Consider the following 19,202-nt stretch of genomic DNA (forward strand, 5'->3'; position numbering starts at 1 on the left):
AAAATAAAACTGTATTACTTTTGTGCACATTAATGTATAAAACTAATATTCGAAAAAAGCGAACAAATTATTATTATTGCCATTGTAGTAATATTACAAAAGTGTATGAATAAGTCATATTTTATGGTGAATAAGCAAGGAATTATATGAACAAAATCAAAAGTATTTATGTTAAATAGACAAATTAACTTGCTTTTTTTTTCGTTGTAATTACCATTTTGCTCTTTTATCTCACAAAATGGGTAATACGACTATTTCACCATTTGTTTCCATTCAAAAATAGGTGTTACTGTGCATATGCAGTATGCCTGAGAAATATAAATTTTTTAAAATTCACAAAAATAAGCAATTTTATGAATATAGGTATATTTGTCAAGTGTTATGGATATTATTTTTTTTTTTTTTTTTTTTTTTTTTTTAAGGTGAAAAATCCCCGTGTGTGTTAACTGAGAAAAAGGAAACCATAAAAGGAACATATATTAAGAAAAAGAAAAAAGAAGTATGAATATTCAAAATTATTGATTGAGATTTTTAAGTTGCCATATTAAGCTTTTTACATTTTTAAATTTACAGAAAATATACAGGAGCTATGTTAGATGGGAGAAAAGAGAAGTTGAACTTCTTGTTAATGGAATAAAGGTTCAAAATAAATATGTACATGTATATTATTTTGAAAATGCTTTGTTTATTTCTATGTATTGTGTGTGCAAATTGTCATAATATATTGTCTTTTTTTTTTTTTTTTCTTAAATTTTTAGAAATATGGGTTATCAAACTGGACTGCAATTCTACAATCTTACGATTTCCCAAAATACAGGTTCCAAAAAAAGCTGAAAAAAGCTGAAAAAATAGCTGAAAAAATAGCTGAAAAATAGCTGAAAAAATAGAGCCAAAATGAGAATGTAAAATGTCAGCCTTTTGCTTTTTTTTTAGAACAAGTACAAGTTTGAAAGACAAATATCGGAACTTTAAAAAAGTTTTTTTTATATAAAAAAAATAATCATAATAATTTATTTTATAATTTTGTAAATAATTTATACTAGTTTATACAATTATCATTTTTGTTTTTTTTTTTTACAAAAAAAAAGAGAAATATTTCAACCAAACATTTTATATTACCTCATAAAAAATATATACATATATATATATATATACTTATAGAAATATTCAAAATTAAATATATTTATTATAATTGTGGATATTATATTTTTTGTTGTTTTATTTTTTTTTTAAGACAACAAACTAGATATGGTGACATATCCTATAAATTATAATTTTGGGGGATTTATATTTTTCTCCTAATTTTATTAGACATATTTTTATATTTAAAAAGCATAGAAATTATAGAAATTATCAATTAATATTTTCTCATTTAAGCTTTGTGCATATATGTTTGAAAAAAAAAGAAACAGATGGGGTTATCCGCGTGTGCATATTTTCATGTTTATAATTTTTTTTATTATATACAATTTTGAATGTAAAAATAATTTTATTAAATGTTTATAGTTTTTCCTATATCTCAATATTATATAGATGTGCATGATAAGTTGAAAATAAATATGACAAACGATATTTAAGGTCTTGAATTTATTTCGATCACTTTTTTCCTGCATCTATCATATATATAATAAGCACACATTTATATTAATGTTTTACAAAACTATAGTTAGTGAATTAAAATAAATTTTTTGTTTAAAAAATGGGGGAAAAAGAAAAAAAAAAAAAAAAGACACTCGAGAACAAAAAGGATGATAATATTTCAATGCATCAAAAATTTGTAAAAAAAAAAAAAAAAAAAAAATAAAAAAAAAAAAAAAAAATTTCTAAAATTATGTACCTATTTATAGTATATTATTTTTTTGGAAAATAAAGGATAAAATAATTGATGAATACTATTCGGATCTAAAAGATGAAAAAGAAATAAAAGAAAAGACCGTTTATAAAAAGGGGGATCATATTTTTAAATCTGTGGAGAGAAGTGGAATTGACTATGCAGTAATCATAATTATTTTTCAAATATTTTAAAAATGAATCTAAAAATAATTATATATATACTTATAATTTAATTTTTATTTTACAACATTTTTTATGATCAATATTCAGAGACTAGATGAAAATGATGAACCTCCTAATTTCTGTGATTTGGTGGATAATGGTTTATATTTTTTTTTTTTTTTTACTTCTAACTTTTGATAAATAATAGTTTTTTTGTTGTTTCCTTTTTAATAATTGCTGTTTATTTTTTTCTATATTAGAACCCAAATTCGGAACAGTAAAAATTGTTAACCCTCTTCCTAAAATTGAAAGGGTAAATGCCAAAAAAGGGAAAAAGAAAAAGAAACAGAAAAAGGAAAAGGAAAAAGAAAATGCTACTAATATTTATAGTACAATTTAAATGTGAATAAAAAATTATATTTTTAACTAATTTTAGAGAAACGAGTTAAAGGAATCATATATGCATTGGCTTAAAACCGAAAAGCTTATGGTAAAAAAATGGCGAAATATTACTATATGCATAAAATTGCTAAAACATTTTTAAGACTCCCTTGTGTCACATCACCACAAACTGTCACATCACCACAAACTACCACATATGCAATTCAATTTCCATTTTCGATATTTTCGATATTTTCGCTATTTTCACCTTAACAAGAAACCAAATGAACGAAGATTAGATCACGAGCATATGCAAGAAAAATATATCGAAGTAAAAAAAGGCAGAAAAGGCCGAAAGACAAAAAAAAACACTTAAAAATAGTAAATGTCCTGGATAAAAATATTTATTTTCCATTTATTCATTTTTTTTTTTTGAAAATGTCAGACTATAAAATTGTCAAGAGACATAAAAAATGATATCAAACTCGCACGCGTAATTAAATCACATTATCCTAGAGGAATAGTTGGTTTTAAAAAAAAAAAAAAAAAAAAAAAAATATATATATATATATACCACTGTTGAGTATTGCATATTTTTTATGTACAAACTTATTCTATTATTTTATTATTCATTATTATAAAACAATTTGTGCTATTTCAAAAAGGTGTTGATTCAATATATAATGAAAATACGGTATTATATAAAGATAAATATAATGAGATGAAAAATAAAAAGGAGATAACTGACAAGAGACGAAAAGAAAGGCAAGGAGGTAAAGATAGAAAAAAAAATAGAAAAAAAATAGAAAAAAAATAAAACAAAAAATAGAACAAAATAAACAACAAAATAAAAGTATGTATATACATATTGCACTCATGTATGCGATTCTTAACTCCCTTATGATACATTTGACTTCTTTAGCATTGGAAAAACAAAATGATAAGAATGGAAACATATTAGCTCATGAAACTAACGACTAATTCATTTTAAGGATTTTATAAAAAAAGAATACAAACAATATTTAAAATACATTCCTAATATTAAATAAATTTGTTTATTATATTTATGTAAACCCCAAATGTGTTGTTTTCAATATTGAACATTTTTTAGTGGCTAAAATTTATTAACATATTTTTTTAAGTAATAACGAAGATGGTTTATAAAAGAAATTCAAGTTAATATCAAAATATATCAACAAAATACATCAAAATATAACAACAAAATACATCAAAATATAATATAATATAACATCATACAAATGTGCATATACATATGCTACCTTTATAAATTAAGATACACTTAAAAAAACATTTAAATTATAGATCTTAAAATAAATCTAAGATCACATATTATTTCCTATAATATCGAGGAGACAAAAATTAAGTATATATGTGGCATATACATTTGTTTACATATTTGGACATTTTGATAAATAAATAAAATTACGTAAAATTACATAAATTTATTTTCCATATTTATTAGACTTAAAAAAAAAAAACAAATTATAAAATAAAACTAATATTATTTATTAAATATAGTTTAAATCATCCATTAAAAAATTACTAGTTCATAATTTTTTATTCTAACCATTTTAAAATACAACCTATTATAGTCTCTCTATTTTATTGAAATAAATTTTTACTAACTAATTTTTGTATATGTCTTTACGACTCGAAGATTGTTTATATAATATATTTTCTGGAGATATTTTATAATTATTATTAGGCTCATTTGGGTATCTATTTTTATTTATGTTTTGATGTTCATATGGTATATAAATATCTTGTTCAGTATATTTATTTCTATCACTTTCAATATTGTGATTATATAAAGTATAGTTTGTTGGCAGAGATGAATTATTTTCAATTACATCATTATTTACGGAAGGGTGCACACTATTCATTTCAGCATGGTTCATTTTATAATTTACATTTCTTGGGGTATTTAAATTTTCTGCTGGAATTATTTTATAATGACTAAATGGGACCTTTTGTGTATCAACTATATTATGCTGTTCAGGAATAATTTTTATATCTTCTTTATGTATAACTGGAATTATCATTTTTTTTAAAACATATCCTTCTATAACTTCTGTTTTTTGGGGATTCACAAAAATTGCTTTATCTTTTCCAATATCTGTATCGTGTCTATTCATCTCATTTCTTGGCATTTCCTGATGATGATTATGATGATTGTGATGATTGTGATTGTTGTGATTGTTGTGATTGTTGTGATTGTTGTGATTGTTGTGATTATTATTAATAGTTGGTAGGGGGATAATTTGGGCAACTGGCATTGTTCTTGATCTTATAGATTCATTTATTTCATTTTCCATATTCTCATTATTTTGGTTTTCATATTTAGCTTTTTTTAAATTACCCATATGCATAGAATAAAAAATTATAAAATTTAAAGCTCCAAATAATCTGACCATTAAAAATATTTTATTAAAGTCCTCATCCAAAAAATATATGTGTGCATATTTTGTAAATTCAGATATTTCTGTTAAAGACATAATAATTACGAAAAAACAAGAAACATACATTAAACTATACGAAATAAATAAAATAGAAAAAAGTGTAAATATGAATATAGCGCATAACATCATATAGCTCAGTTTCGTATAAAAAATAAAAAGTACTTCAAAAATATATGTGAAGGTATAAAATAAATAAAACAAATAAAAGGCTATCCCAACAAATATTTGCGAATTCTTAGATTTATTTTCCTCCATTTTTATTACAATGATATCGACAAATTTATATATGTTATAAAGATTCTACACCGTTTTATATATGTATATGTATAGGTATGTATACATATGTATATGCATGTATGCGTGTGTATGCGGGTATAATACAAACTCGTAAATCGATTTGAGATACTATATTATTTAAAATTGTAGATATCCAAACAAGTAAATATATACATACATTGGTATTTTATTAACAATTTTGACACAGTAACAATTTACAGCTTGCAATTACACAACATACAAAAAAGAGAGGAAGGAAAAAAAATGTTTATAATTTTTTTATAATTTCGTTAAAACACGTTATTCACACATATATATATAATATATATATGGGCGTACAACTGAATAAATAAAACAAAAAGCTGCTGCTAAAAATAAATTATATCATTTTTTATTTTTTTAGCTTATTTTTATTTACTAAAAAAATAACAATTATTTAAAAATAAATAAATTAATAACGATATATGATTTTTTCATGGTTATTTATTTTATTATTTTTTTTTTTTTTTTGAGCCTTTAATGTTTGTCTTATAAGCATGCATGTTCATAAAATTGTCTACGAATATATGAACAATTCATAAAAAAAAAAAAAAAAAAATCGAAATGACCATTAAATATATTACCAATGCTTTAAAATTTTGTTTGAAAAAAAACTTTAAGATTTACCATAATACAATTTATATGGACATATATTTAGTCAAACTGAAGGATTCGACAGTAAAAATATATCGTAATTTTTTTTGTTTTTCTGTAAAGACATATTTTACATGTTTTGCATACTAAACAAATGAGTAACTATATATATGAACATTTAAGGTGAATAACTTATTTTTCATGAAATAAAAAAAAACACTATGTATAAAATGAAAATTATCACAGAATAAAATATTTTTATTTCTATTTGATATTATCCTTATAGGTACTCACATACATATTTGTGAATGTATAATAAAGGATGAATGTATATATGCTTTTGAGGTTGAATTATAAATGGTTGTATTGTTTCCTTATTTTGTTTTATAATTTTTAATTGTTTTTCCCCCTCGAAAAGCTCAAATGTCGAAGTATATATATTATACACAAGACATAGAATTGTGAAGATTATGCACATATAAATATTAATTTTTTTTGTCTCTTTATTTGATCTTAATTCGATTGAGTATGTTATTATATCACCAAATAAAAATTTTTTTTTTTAAAAATTTTGTGCGTATATTATTTTGTATATAAAAGAGAAGAATAAAATCTCTAAATTTAAATTGTTATATTGTGTTGTTATTTTTTTTTATCAAATTACAACATTATTTATAAGAACAAATAAATGTAATAAGTTTACTATTTTATTAATGGTATAATTATGAAACAATGTGTTATATATTAAGCATGTGTATATAATTATAATATGTATGACATGTTAATATATTGTAGATATTTGGAGAAATAAAGGGAAAATTGTCATTAACAATTCATACGTTTTATATATTTATTTGTGCAAATTGTCATATTAATACCTCAAAAAATTAGCATTGATATAATATTTACATGTATTAATTTTTTTATTCAACTCACTTTAAGAAAAAAAAAAAAAAAAAAATGAACAAGCTAGCGAAAAAGTCAATTATACCAATTTTGTGGGTGGAGAAAATGTATTTTTATAAAAAATAGAATTATTCTTTTAAAAATATAAGTATGATGTTTTTTATTCTAAAATAAATATAACACAATATAATGAATAAAAATAATTATTTTAAAGAATTACAGAAATTAATATAAGCACTTAAGAGTTATTCTTAATTCCAATTTTATTATGACAAAATTTATAAATATAAATAAACAAAAATATGTAAAGAGATATTTATATGTATGAATAAATATTTGAAAGATTTGAGTATGTTATAATTTTGTTGAAATATATCGGATTTCTTTATATTTTTTTTTTTTTTTTTCCGATTGATGGTTAAAATATCATTTATTCAAAACAAAAGCAGTACATAAAAAATTATATCATTTTAAAATAATTAAAAAAATATAAATAATCGAAAAAAAAAACATTTTTAGAGTAAATATATCCTTTGTATATAAAGGCAGGAACTATTATCGATTGTATTTAATTTGTATAATATATTTCCTGATGCCATCGAAATTAAAAGAGATAAAATACAACGCTTTGTTATAACATTAGAACAAAATACAAAGGCGAAGATAATATTAACCATGGTGATAGTAAACATAGAATACGCTTAATAAAAAAAGTCGAACTAAATAGCAAAACAGTTAGAAAAATAGCTAGAAACAGCTAGAAACAGCTATAAATAGCTAGAAATAGCTAGAAAATAGCTAGAAAAAAGTATAGCAAAAAATACAGAAAAACAACGCATAATTCACCTACAGTAAAACATGACAAAGGGAAATACGAAGAAAAAAGAGTTGTCAAATATAAATAAAAAGGGTGGACAAATTAGTAAAAAAAAAATACACAAAAAGAATAAAAATAAGAGTGGAAATAAGAGTGAACATAAGAGTGGAAATGAGAGTGGAAATAGGGGTTACGGTATACGAAATGAAAAGGAAAATAAAAATGATAATGTAAAGAAAGAGGAAATTAGACAATTTTCAAAAAACCAAAAATTAATTGCAAATGTTTCCAATAAAAATAGTAATTATTTAAAAAAAAATAAAAATGAGAATAGTTCATTTGGTATAATACATCACCATGGGAAATACTATGATGATGAAAATATCAATTTAGAAAAAAATAAACAAAAATATAAAAAAAAAAAAAAAATTGAAGGTACACCAGAAGATATAGCTAATGCATCGTTATTTCGATACATAAATGAATATATGTATACAAATAGTAGTGAAATTGTAAAAAAAAAATTAAGTGAAACGAAAAATATTTTTAATATATATCATTCTGGATATAATAAACAAAAAAAAAAATGGCCTAAAAACCCTGTAGATATAATTATAAAATATTTAAAAAAAAATTATACAAAAGATTCAAAGATAGCAGATTTAGGATGTGGAGAAGCACAAATAGCTAAAACATTTACAGATTGGTCAATAACATCTTTTGATTTAATTCAATATAATGAATATGTAACAGTTTGTAATATAACACAATTGCCTCTTGAAAATGATTCATATGATTGTTTTGTTTTGTGTTTAAGTCTTATGAACACTGACTGGCCTAAAGTTATATATGAATCTGTTCGTTGTTTAAAAAAAGGGTAATTTCATGATTTTATAAATTGAACTTTTGTCTGTTTATTTGAGAATATATATTTTGTATTCAATTGTGTGTATACCTACCCTTGTTAGTTTGGTTTGCATTCTCCTTCTCCTTCTCTTTCATTTTTTTTTTTTTTTTTTTTTTTTTTTTTAGGGCAACTCTAATAATTGCAGATGTCGTTAGCAGATTTACAAACTACAAAGGATTCTTAAATTTTATGCATGGTGTTGGATTTTCACTTCATAATAAAGTAATATATTTAATTTTGCATGTACAGTTCATAATTTGTTGTCTTTTTTTTTTTTGCACACTGTTTATTTCTTTAATTTTCATTTATGTTATTATTTTCTCTATTTACAGATAAATATGGATGATTTTTTTCATGTATTATTTTTTGAAAATGTTAAAAAAAAAGATAAAGTACCATTTATTGTAACTGATAAAATTATTAACAATACTTCAAAATTGTTATCCCCATGTATTTACAAAAGAAGATAATATTTTTTTTCAATCTAACTAAGTGTGTAATTCATAGCTTAGCAAATGGAATAGTAATATATTCTAGCTTTTTTTTTTTTTCTTTTTTTTTGAGAAATATTTAATGGATAGAAAAATTGTAAAATGGTGAGTAGGACCATTTCACACCAAGTGAAAATAATTCAGCAATTCATGAATTGTGATATTTTTGGTTTCATTAAAAAATCTATTTTTATATTCTATTCGTATATCTTTAAAAGTTTGATATAATTTATTATGAAATATATTATGTCTATTATTATTATTATCATCATTTAAATAATTATAAAAATCTGGAGGTAATTTAATTTTTTTTTTTTCATCACTTTTTAAATTTATTATAACTCTATTTGAAGCTCCAATTAAATCACAATTTTTTAATTTTCTTGATAAATGTAAATCTGTATTATCATAATAAGTATCGATATCATTTTCTTTAAGTATAGTATATAACCAAATTGTTAAAATATATTCTATATCATTACTATTTAAGGAATTATAAAGTGTTGTGTTATTGTCATTAATTATTTCTTTTCTTAGTTCATTTACAATTTTATTAACTTTTTCTGAAGAATATTTACTTTTTTGATTAGTTTGTATTAAATAAATAGAAAATGGTGCAATTTGATTTGGAAGTTTGATTCCATTTTCATCATAAAAATTGTCAATTAAAAAATAAAGAAGTCTATTTATTCCAATACCATATGATCCCATATAAATATTTTTTTTTTCATTTTTTTTATTTAAATAATTTATATTTAATTTTTTTGAGTAATAATCACCTAACTTAAATATATGAGCCCCTTCTTTAAATTTTCCATCTCGACATAAAATTTGATATTCATGACTTTCCAATGCATTCATTTTATCTTTTTTTCGTTTTTTAATAATTCGATATGTTAATCCTAATTTATTAAATATATTTTTATAACATTCTTTATATATTTCATATATTTCATCCATACATTTTTTATTTGCATGAAACGAATAACCATCTTTCATTAAAAATTCTTTACTTTTAAATAAACTTTTTTCTAATCTTTTTTCATTTCGAAATTTATAATTATATTGATGTATTAATAAAGGAAAATTTTTTTCAGTTGCATTTAAATTATATACTTCATTAATAAGTGTTAATGCAATTTCTTCACATGTTGGGCTTAATATATTACCATCATCTTCATATTTTTTTTTTATAATTTCTCCCAAATCTGTATCTACTTTTTGTTGTTTTTGTTTATAAACATATAAAAATTCTTCACTATATAATTTAGATCTATCTGAAATATTCCATAATCTTTTTGGTTGTAATATACTTAAAAATACTGAATGAGAATTAATTTTTTCTAAATAATTATTTATGAAATCTTTAATTTTATTTATTACTCTCATTCCTAAGGGTAACATATTATATAGCCCATTTATTTCTTTAATATAATTTGCTCGAAACAATAATTCACTTGCTTTATCTCCATTTTGTTTTATATTGTCATTAAATATTTTGTTAAATATATATTTCGTTCCTTCGTATGACTTATTTCGAAAGCATTTGACTTGATTACTTCGACATTTCCAATGCTCACCATCCTCATCATCACCATCGTCATCTATTTTGTTATCACTTCCATTTTCAACCATTTTATTATCACTTCCATTTTCAACCATTTTGTTATCACTTCCATTTTGAACGATTTTGTTATCGTGACCAATTTTAAGAATGGCGATTCCTCTTTTGTTTATCTTGAATTTTGCGAATTTTATTTTTCCTATTTCCCATACAGGGCTTATAAACAAGTTTTTTTTTTTTTTTTCGATTTTTATGCAATTCGCTGAAAAGAAAATATAACTCACAAAAACAAATATTTTAAATAACATTATAAATAAGTTTCACGTTTTCATTTTTTTTATACATAATTATTATTTTACATGCAAAGATCGCATTGTATGTTTGAGTACCTCACAAAATAACTATCTCAATAAATAAAAAGGTTAAAAAATATGCGAAAAAATAGCCCAACAAAATATCTGACGAATAAGCGCCTATGCCCATGCTAATTACTCATTGCCGTTTTTATAATTATGCCATCCCCGTTTTAGTAAATAATTAAAAATGGAAAAAAATAGAGAAAAAATAAAGAAAAAATAGAGAAAAATAGAGAAAAAATAAAGAAAAAATAGAGAAAAATGAGAACGAAATGGTAAAAGTTAATTTACGAATTTACGAATTTACGAATTTACGAATTTTATGAATAGTTTGCTTAATGTATAATAACCAAGTTCACAAAAAAAAAAATATGCTTCGCTGTGTGTATAGTTAATTATAACTTGTATATATAAAACAAAAAAATTAAAGTGAAAATAATGAGAAATAAAAAAAACAAAACGAATAAATAAATAAAAAGATAAATAAATAAAAAGATAAACTTCAAGTATTATGAAATATCATGTGAATTAGTTAATAGGGCTTAAATCAGGTATCTCAGATATTTCCTACATGGTTAGCAAAAGCTCACGAATAAATATCACTAAACTTGTTAATACCACTAAACTTGTTAATATCACAATTTGGTAGTAGCAATAATAGTAGCAACAATAGTAGCAATAAATTATACTGGTTAAATGAATAGGGGTCGATATGTTGAGTCATAACATATAGTCAATGTTGTTTCTTAAAGTGTGTGGATTTGCCCTTAACGGGGCAGTGTTAAATGTGACAAAATCTTTTTCCATAAATTCGTCGACCAACATTAAGGATGCTGCATTTCCGCACCGATAACAATAATTAGGTGCACTAAAAATTGTAACGACCTTATCATTATGCATCCATTGAAAACCTTCTTGAACTAATTGATGAGCTCGACATATACAACTAAGATTATTTATATGTAAAAATGTATTAGTTTTTTTTTCATTAAATAAAACACCTGCACCTCTAGGAGAAGGTTTCCATCCATCAATAACTTCATCTTCAGATGATGCAGGATCACTCCATAATAAATCACAAATTGCACCATCTTGTGGTATTTCCTTATATCTATCTAATTTATTTATATCTTCAATTGTTTGTAAATATGGTGATATACCACCATGGTCACAAAAAATCTGATTATTTATTATTGCCGTTAATGGTAAATAATCAAATGCATCTGTTAAATATTTCCAAACACTTGAATCATTATTATATTTTCTTATACACTCATCATAGAACCCATATACTTTTGTTATTTGTCGACTTTCATGATTACCTCTTAATATTGTAATTTTACTTGGATGCTTAATTTTGAAACAAGCTACTAAACAAAAACATTCACATGAATAATATCCTCTATCCACATAATCGCCTAAAAAGAGATAACTGACATCGGGGGGGAGGCCTCCTGTACATATGAAAAGGGAGAGTGTGGGAGCAGTGTAGAAGCAGAAACGGGTGGCTATATGTACTGTGCATATTTTATGTACCTATGTGGAATAGCTCTAAAAGGTCGTAAAACTGGCCATGTATATCACCAGCAACTGTAACTGGGACAGGAACTTGCACACAATTGGGTTCATTTTTTAATATATCAATCAAAAGTGTACACATTAATTTAACTTCTTCAATAGTTAATAATTGGCATTTTAATAATTTATTTATCCATTCATCAACATTATGTGTTATTTTTGATACAGGTTGAGTAGAATAATTATTTTGAATATTTTCATTAGTTTGTTGATATTGAAAAAATGAATTTTGAGTTATGTTTTTTTGTCCTTTTTGATCATAATAATTTTTATCATAATTAATTATATCCTTATTATATTTGATAGAATTATTTTTATTTATTTTTATTTTTTTATTATATTCATTTTCAGAACTTACTTCTTCATCACTAAATTCTTTAACAGACAAATTTTCATAAGTTGTACTATTTTCATGATCTAATGTAAAATTTTGATAATTATAAAAATTATCTTCATTATCGTTTGGTATTTTATATTTTTTTTCCAATTGTTTATAATCATCTTTATTTTTCTCATATTCTTCTTTTTTTTCAATTTCATTATTATTTTCCTTTTTTTTCGTCTCCATATATATATTATCTCTTTTTATATTTTTCTTTAATTCTTTAAGATTTTCTTTTGAGTTTACTGTATCACTAAATATCATATTCCTACTCGATAATTCAAAGTCGTTCATTTTTTTTTAACACATGCATACACACACACACACATATATATATATATGATGTGTAATAAATTTGAACAACCTAAAACTTGTAGGTATACGAAATTAATTTATGGAATTACTTTAAAAGGCCACTTATATAAATCGGCCCAATTGCCTGAAAGTATAAAAAAAAAAAGTGTACATAATTTTATGTATTTTTACCTGACCATGTTCATAAAAAAATAGTATTTATAATATTTTTAAACTTTTCAAAGTGTGCATATGTGACAAAATATAATAGGCTTACCATACTTTTGTAAAATTCGTGAGCTGTGTAATAAAATTCGTGAACTGTGTAATAATATTCTTTGGTTGTTTTATTATAAAACATATAATAATATTTTTATAATGTCATTTTTAGCATATTTTTTAATTTTGAAAAAATTGTGATATTTCTCACCGTAATGTGTTGTATATAGTATTTATTAATTATTGTTAACTAAATTTAACTTTATAAAATATAAGGAATATATTACAGAATATAAATGTCTCAATTATGTATATCCTTTACATGTATATGGTACATATAGAGAAATATAACATTACAAATATACAATAATATGTGCGGAAATTTACAATAGCTAATATATAAATTATTAATTTGTTTTCAAAATGGTGAGCATATAAAAGGATAAATAAAAATATGTCTTGTTAAGGTGATATACAAATATATATTAACAAAAAAGGTGAAGTAATAAAAAAAAAAAAATAATAATAATAATAATAATAATTTGAGAAAGAGAGCAAAAAAAAAAAAAAATGTGAAATAGTAAAATAAAATAAAATAAAATAAAATAACATAACATAACATAACAGAATAAAACCTCAATTAAAATAAAAGTCAAAAAACAGTAGACATAAAAATATATATTTGTATATATATAATTAATTAATGTAATAACAATAATGATATAAAAATATAATACACATATTGGACTATTCTTATGTATATTTTCTTGTGTAATTTATTATGAAAAAACATCTGAATAATATAGGTTATAATGTAAAATTATCATGTGCAAAAAAGTGTATAGATATATGCATTTGCCAATATAAATATTATTCATAAAATATAAATTAATAAATTTACACATTTTACAAATTATCTTTTTTGTTTTTTGGTAAATTATTTACAAGAATATAATATTAAAAGGTTTTGAATAAATAGCTAGAAATATAGGGCATTTGGAGAAATAAGAATAGAATAAAATTGATTGGTAGGAGTGTGGAAAAAAAAAAAAAAAAAAAAAATATATATATATATAACTATATATAAAATTTTAAGTTCTTAAAAAAAATAACATATTTAAATTGTTGGAAAAAAGATATAAAAAAAGTAGAAAAATTATATATTTTTTATATGTATTGCGTGTTAAAATTATAAATGTGTTTGTGTACGAATTGAAAATTGGCCAAATATCTTTGTACTTGTTTAGTATAAATGCTTAAAAATTTGCGCATGTGTATAGATATATCTTTGTGTACTAAGTATACAATGTTTGTATATTTTTTTTTTTTTCCCTTTTCGACTTTTAAAAATATATTATGCGTAGAACTAAAAAACAAAAATATTGTGTAAAATATAGGTTATATTTTTTTTTTTTTTTTCAAAAACAAAATTTTGAATTTTTGGATAAATTGAGAGTTTAGTGCAAATGTAGATTTTTTATGTAAAAAAAAAAAAAAAAACATAAATAAAATATATTATTTGTGGATATATATAAACAAGCTTTTAAAAAACTACTATATTAATAATTTTACAGAAATATTATTTTTTTTAATTTTCATTGTTTCTACTACTTTTATTGGAATAACATAAACAAGCATACTTAAACAATTGTTTACAAATTTGTACACATAGGTTTTTTTTTTTTTTTTTTTTTTTTTTTTCAACTAAAGGAATAACACATTTTTATTACATATTAATATATGATATACCATTTTATTATATTAAATATTTTTTATAGAAATAGATTGATGTTTTATTTATATTTTACAACTAAAATTAGAATAAAAAAGGATACACAAATTTATAAACATAATTATCAACAAACAAAAAATGAAACATCATTATATATATCAATAGTTTATATTGTAGAATATTATATGTATGTTCATATTTTTATCAGACACTAGCCATTAAAAAAAAAAAAAAAAAAAAAAAAAAAAAAAAAATAATAATAATAATAATAATACTAAAATTTTGGTAGCTTTTCAAAATGAATTCATTCAAATTGTTAAAAGAACTCAAACATCCTGCAATTTTAAAAATGCATAGACGAAATATTTTTACGGTAAAAGATAAAAATAATTACAACTAATACAGTTAATATATATATATATATATATATATTTTTTTTCCCATTTTAATTTAAAAAATATATATAATTTATAAAATATTAATGGTAATATATTATAGGAAATAACAAAAGTTGATCAATATTTACAAAAAGTTAATTCTGATAATTTAGTGGTAGCTCAGTTTGGGGCTTCATGGTGTGCGCCATGTAAAAAATTGAAACCAATTGTAAGTACTTAAAAAATGAATATATTTATGTAGCTTTTTATTGTTTTTTTTTTCAATCCTAAAACTATTATCATTTTATTATATTTCAATTTTTTGAAAGTATATTATTCATAAAAATTATATAAAAAGTTGGTTATATTTTTACTAATATATAAATGTGTGTAACTTTTTTTTTGATCTTTATTTATATTATTATATATCCAATTATAGATTAAAAAGCTCGGAGAAGAAAAAGAAAATATCGAATTTTTATATGTAGACATTGATGAACTTCCGGGTAACATTTTTTTTTTTAATTATTGGCTAGTATGTTTGTACATATTTTTACGTATTATGCATATTTGTATGTACATGCATATTTGTATGTATATGCTTATTTGTATGTATTATGTTTATTTTTTCTTATTTTTTTAAGAACTGGGCGAAAATGAAGACATAAGTGAGCTTCCCACAGTTTTGTTTAGAAAAAAAGGAAAATATTTGGACAAAATAGTTGGTAGGTTTTAATATGAACACAAAGATATGATATGGAATAAATATTTTTAAATTAGAAAATTGTGCAAAAATGTGGAGAATTATTTTCACTTCTTTTATTATTTTTATTTGTAGGAATGAATGAAAACGAATTAATAAAATGTATCGAGAAACATCAAAGCAACTAAAATGATGATAATGATAATATCATAAAACTATCTTTTTATAAATCTACATATATATTGGGATGTATGTAGCTATAGAAAAAGTGTGCAAATATTTGAGGACATAAAAAATATATTTATTGAAATATATAATTATAAAATGGATTATTTCAAAATACTTTAAGATATATTAGTGGGTATCAGATATTTCATATAAAACATAATTAACACTAATGATAAATAGCAATTATAAATTTTGGAAGAACAATGTCATAATTTATGTATAACTACAAGTGTTATTTATTTCGTTCATTTCGTTTTTTCGTTCATTTCGTTTTTTCGTTCATTTCGTTTTTTCGTTCATTTCGTTTTTTCGCTTATTTCGTTTTTTCGTTTATTTCTTTACCTTTTTATATTATTTTATTTTCTTTTTTTCAACTCATTCGTTTATTATTTAATTTTTATAACCCTTATTTTGTCCTTCCTATAAATACACATTTTTCCATTTAAGTATAATCCTATTTTTATTTAGCCTTTTCATTTTCTCACTGTTTTATTTCTCACTGTTTTATTTCTCACTGTTTTATTTCTCACTATTTTATTTCTCACTATTTTATTAATTATTTTTTTGCGGTGAAATTTATTTTTTTAAATCGTGGTCAAATAAAAAAAAATAAAATATAGCAATATAAAAAAATAAATATAGCAATATAAAAAAATAAAATATAGCATATATAAAAACTATTTATATATACATTTTATGTATGCATAAAAAATAATGTGTTTTTTTTTTTTTTACACAATAATTTATTAAAAAATAAAAACTTAAAAAAGGAAAAAACATCACATATATATATATACATACATATTTATGACAATTTTGTCCTGCCTTTTTTTCCTTTTAAATAAGTTTAAACAAATCCCACAAATATATTCAAGGCTTGATTGAGTGTACATGCGTACATTAATTTTCTATTAAAACATAAATAATTTCAAATTCTTAATTTTTTTTTAATTTTAAAAATTTCATAAAATATATGGGTAGATCATTCAAGGTTTTTTTGAGCAACTACGCATACAGGTAATACTGTCAAAAAAATTATATATTTTGTTTAGCATACATTTATAGTTATTTTGTAAAAATATGCTTGAGACAATCATATATTGTACATTTCTTGGATGGAAAATGAGTCTACACATCATAAATATATACATACATACATATATACATTATTAACGACAAATAAGTGTAAACAAATTGATTCACTACAGTTGTGCTAAACTAAGAGACCATATATAACTACATACCAACTTAAATAAACCACAAAAAATGAATGATCTTATATTTAAATAAATAATCTTATGTTTAAATAAATAATCTTATGTTTAAATAAATAATCTTATATTTAAATAATCTTATGTTTAAATGATCTTATGTTTAAATAAGCTTGTGAAATTTGAATTAAAGACGTTCCACTAATAAAATGTAGTGTGTTCCATGTTTTCCCTTTTGCATCTGCCTAGTATATAATATAATATATTTTTATTTTTAATTTCGAATTTTTCTATAATAGTTGTTCAGAATGTGGAAATCATCTATCCGATCCGAGTGAACTTGTTTCTACTTCATTTAGAGGTAGAACAGGACCAGCATGGCTTTTTTCAAAAGTTATAAATATATGTGAAGGAGAATATGAAGATAGAATGATGACAACTGGTCAACATACAATAGTTGATATTTATTGTAGTAATTGTCAAAATAATGTAGGATGGAAATATGAAGATTCATCTGAAGAATCTCAGAAATATAAAAAAGGAAAATATATTTTAGAAAAAGCTTTACTCTCTTTTTTAGTTATTGATAAATGTGGAAAAGAACACAAATTCGAACTTAAATCATCTGATTGTGATTTTTGATACCGATACTTAGGAGGCCTTTCTTCCTAGGACATATAAGATATATCCAAAAAAAAGAAGAAAAATAAGAAAAATAAGAAAAAAAAAAAAAATATAAAATAAAAAATAAAAAAAAATAAAGCATATGCTGTACATATATAATTGCATTGTATACAAATAAATGACATTTATGTTTGCCCCATTTCATTTATTCCCTATATTTTAACAATTTTTTCACCGTTTTTTTTATTTTTTTATTTTATTTTATTTTATTATTTTATTATTTTTTTATTTTTTTTTTTTATTTATTTATTTATTTTATTATTTATTTATTTTATTATGCATTAATGTGTAGAAAAAAAATGTGTGTGCATACACAAATTACATGTACACTACATATTTTTACTGTGCTGTTCATGTCATAAATTTTTTTCCCCTTATTAAAAATACACATACTTAATATTAATTCATTCGCCATTTTCAATGTTTTATTACTCAAATTAATTCTACGATAAAATAAATATACCTACCGAACTAAATTAATTTTCCATTTTTCATGAAAATATACTTTCATTTGATGCCAGAATAAATTAAATAAAAAAAAAAATTCCTTAAGTTGTTTAAAATAAAAAAGAGCTAGCCAAAAAGCATAGCAATAATGTTCATATTTTATAAAATGTCGTGTCGATAAAATAATAATTATTAACTGTTCATAACAATATGGGGGTAATATGAATAAATATATTAGTGATTATTTTAAATAATGTTAAGTCTTTAAAAGTGTAGGTGCGTGAAAAAAAATATATGCACATCAATTATTAAAAAATATTATAATTCAAAATTAAACAATTAAGACAAAAAAATGTTTAAACAAATAAAATTATTTTTATTTTATTTCTATCTATATTTTTTTTTTCTCAAAAACAGAAAGGGGGTTTTATTTAGATAGTATGATATAAATCGAGTTAGGGGAATATGCATATATTAGCAATTATGTATACATACAAAGCTTCATACACACAAATTACACTCCAATAAATACGATTGGAAT

The 19,202-nt window shown here is 21.8% G+C and overlaps 8 protein-coding genes across 8 annotated transcripts; 5 read left to right on the forward strand and 3 right to left on the reverse strand.

Annotated features, from left to right (window-relative positions):
• Positions 1-238: 238 nt before the first annotated feature.
• Positions 239-991, forward strand: PY17X_0829000 (telomeric repeat binding factor 1, putative; the record flags this gene model as incomplete). Its single annotated transcript, XM_022955766.1, has 5 exons — positions 239-242; positions 423-499; positions 574-639; positions 759-817; positions 934-991. The coding sequence occupies 5 exons, from the start codon at positions 239-241 to the stop codon at positions 989-991; spliced, it is 264 nt and encodes an 87-aa protein (XP_022812000.1).
• Positions 992-1,699: 708 nt separating this feature from the next.
• Positions 1,700-3,357, forward strand: PY17X_0829100 (conserved Plasmodium protein, unknown function; the record flags this gene model as incomplete). Its single annotated transcript, XM_022955767.1, has 9 exons — positions 1,700-1,777; positions 1,873-1,995; positions 2,104-2,155; positions 2,256-2,308; positions 2,432-2,485; positions 2,654-2,707; positions 2,822-2,903; positions 3,042-3,149; positions 3,299-3,357. The coding sequence occupies 9 exons, from the start codon at positions 1,700-1,702 to the stop codon at positions 3,355-3,357; spliced, it is 663 nt and encodes a 220-aa protein (XP_022812001.1).
• A 665-nt stretch (positions 3,358-4,022) lies between these two features.
• Positions 4,023-5,111, reverse strand: PY17X_0829200 (conserved Plasmodium protein, unknown function; the record flags this gene model as incomplete). The annotated part of the gene is made up of 1 exon (XM_022955768.1): positions 4,023-5,111. The coding sequence occupies one exon, from the start codon at positions 5,109-5,111 to the stop codon at positions 4,023-4,025; it is 1,089 nt and encodes a 362-aa protein (XP_022812002.1).
• A 2,418-nt stretch (positions 5,112-7,529) lies between these two features.
• Positions 7,530-8,865, forward strand: PY17X_0829300 (ribosomal RNA-processing protein 8, putative; the record flags this gene model as incomplete). The annotated part of the gene is made up of 3 exons (XM_722694.1): positions 7,530-8,365; positions 8,521-8,617; positions 8,728-8,865. 3 exons carry the CDS (start codon positions 7,530-7,532, stop codon positions 8,863-8,865), a joined length of 1,071 nt encoding a protein of 356 aa, XP_727787.1.
• Positions 8,866-9,006: 141 nt separating this feature from the next.
• On the reverse strand, positions 9,007-10,758 carry PY17X_0829400 (prolyl-tRNA synthetase; the record flags this gene model as incomplete). The annotated part of the gene is made up of 1 exon (XM_722693.1): positions 9,007-10,758. One exon carries the CDS (start codon positions 10,756-10,758, stop codon positions 9,007-9,009), a length of 1,752 nt encoding a protein of 583 aa, XP_727786.1.
• A 768-nt stretch (positions 10,759-11,526) lies between these two features.
• Positions 11,527-13,060, reverse strand: PY17X_0829500 (protein phosphatase-beta, putative; the record flags this gene model as incomplete). The annotated part of the gene is made up of 2 exons (XM_022955769.1): positions 11,527-12,260; positions 12,343-13,060. 2 exons carry the CDS (start codon positions 13,058-13,060, stop codon positions 11,527-11,529), a joined length of 1,452 nt encoding a protein of 483 aa, XP_022812003.1.
• A 2,249-nt stretch (positions 13,061-15,309) lies between these two features.
• On the forward strand, positions 15,310-16,279 carry PY17X_0829600 (thioredoxin-like protein 2, putative; the record flags this gene model as incomplete). Its single annotated transcript, XM_022955771.1, has 5 exons — positions 15,310-15,384; positions 15,510-15,617; positions 15,828-15,894; positions 16,033-16,113; positions 16,227-16,279. The coding sequence occupies 5 exons, from the start codon at positions 15,310-15,312 to the stop codon at positions 16,277-16,279; spliced, it is 384 nt and encodes a 127-aa protein (XP_022812004.1).
• Positions 16,280-17,292: 1,013 nt separating this feature from the next.
• On the forward strand, positions 17,293-18,172 carry PY17X_0829700 (zinc binding protein (Yippee), putative; the record flags this gene model as incomplete). The annotated part of the gene is made up of 2 exons (XM_022955772.1): positions 17,293-17,336; positions 17,830-18,172. The coding sequence occupies 2 exons, from the start codon at positions 17,293-17,295 to the stop codon at positions 18,170-18,172; spliced, it is 387 nt and encodes a 128-aa protein (XP_022812005.1).
• Positions 18,173-19,202: the final 1,030 nt, after the last annotated feature.

The sequence above is a fragment of the Plasmodium yoelii genome, assembly GCF_900002385.2.
Source record: "Plasmodium yoelii strain 17X genome assembly, chromosome: 8".
Taxonomy (NCBI): Eukaryota; Apicomplexa; class Aconoidasida; order Haemosporida; family Plasmodiidae; genus Plasmodium; species Plasmodium yoelii.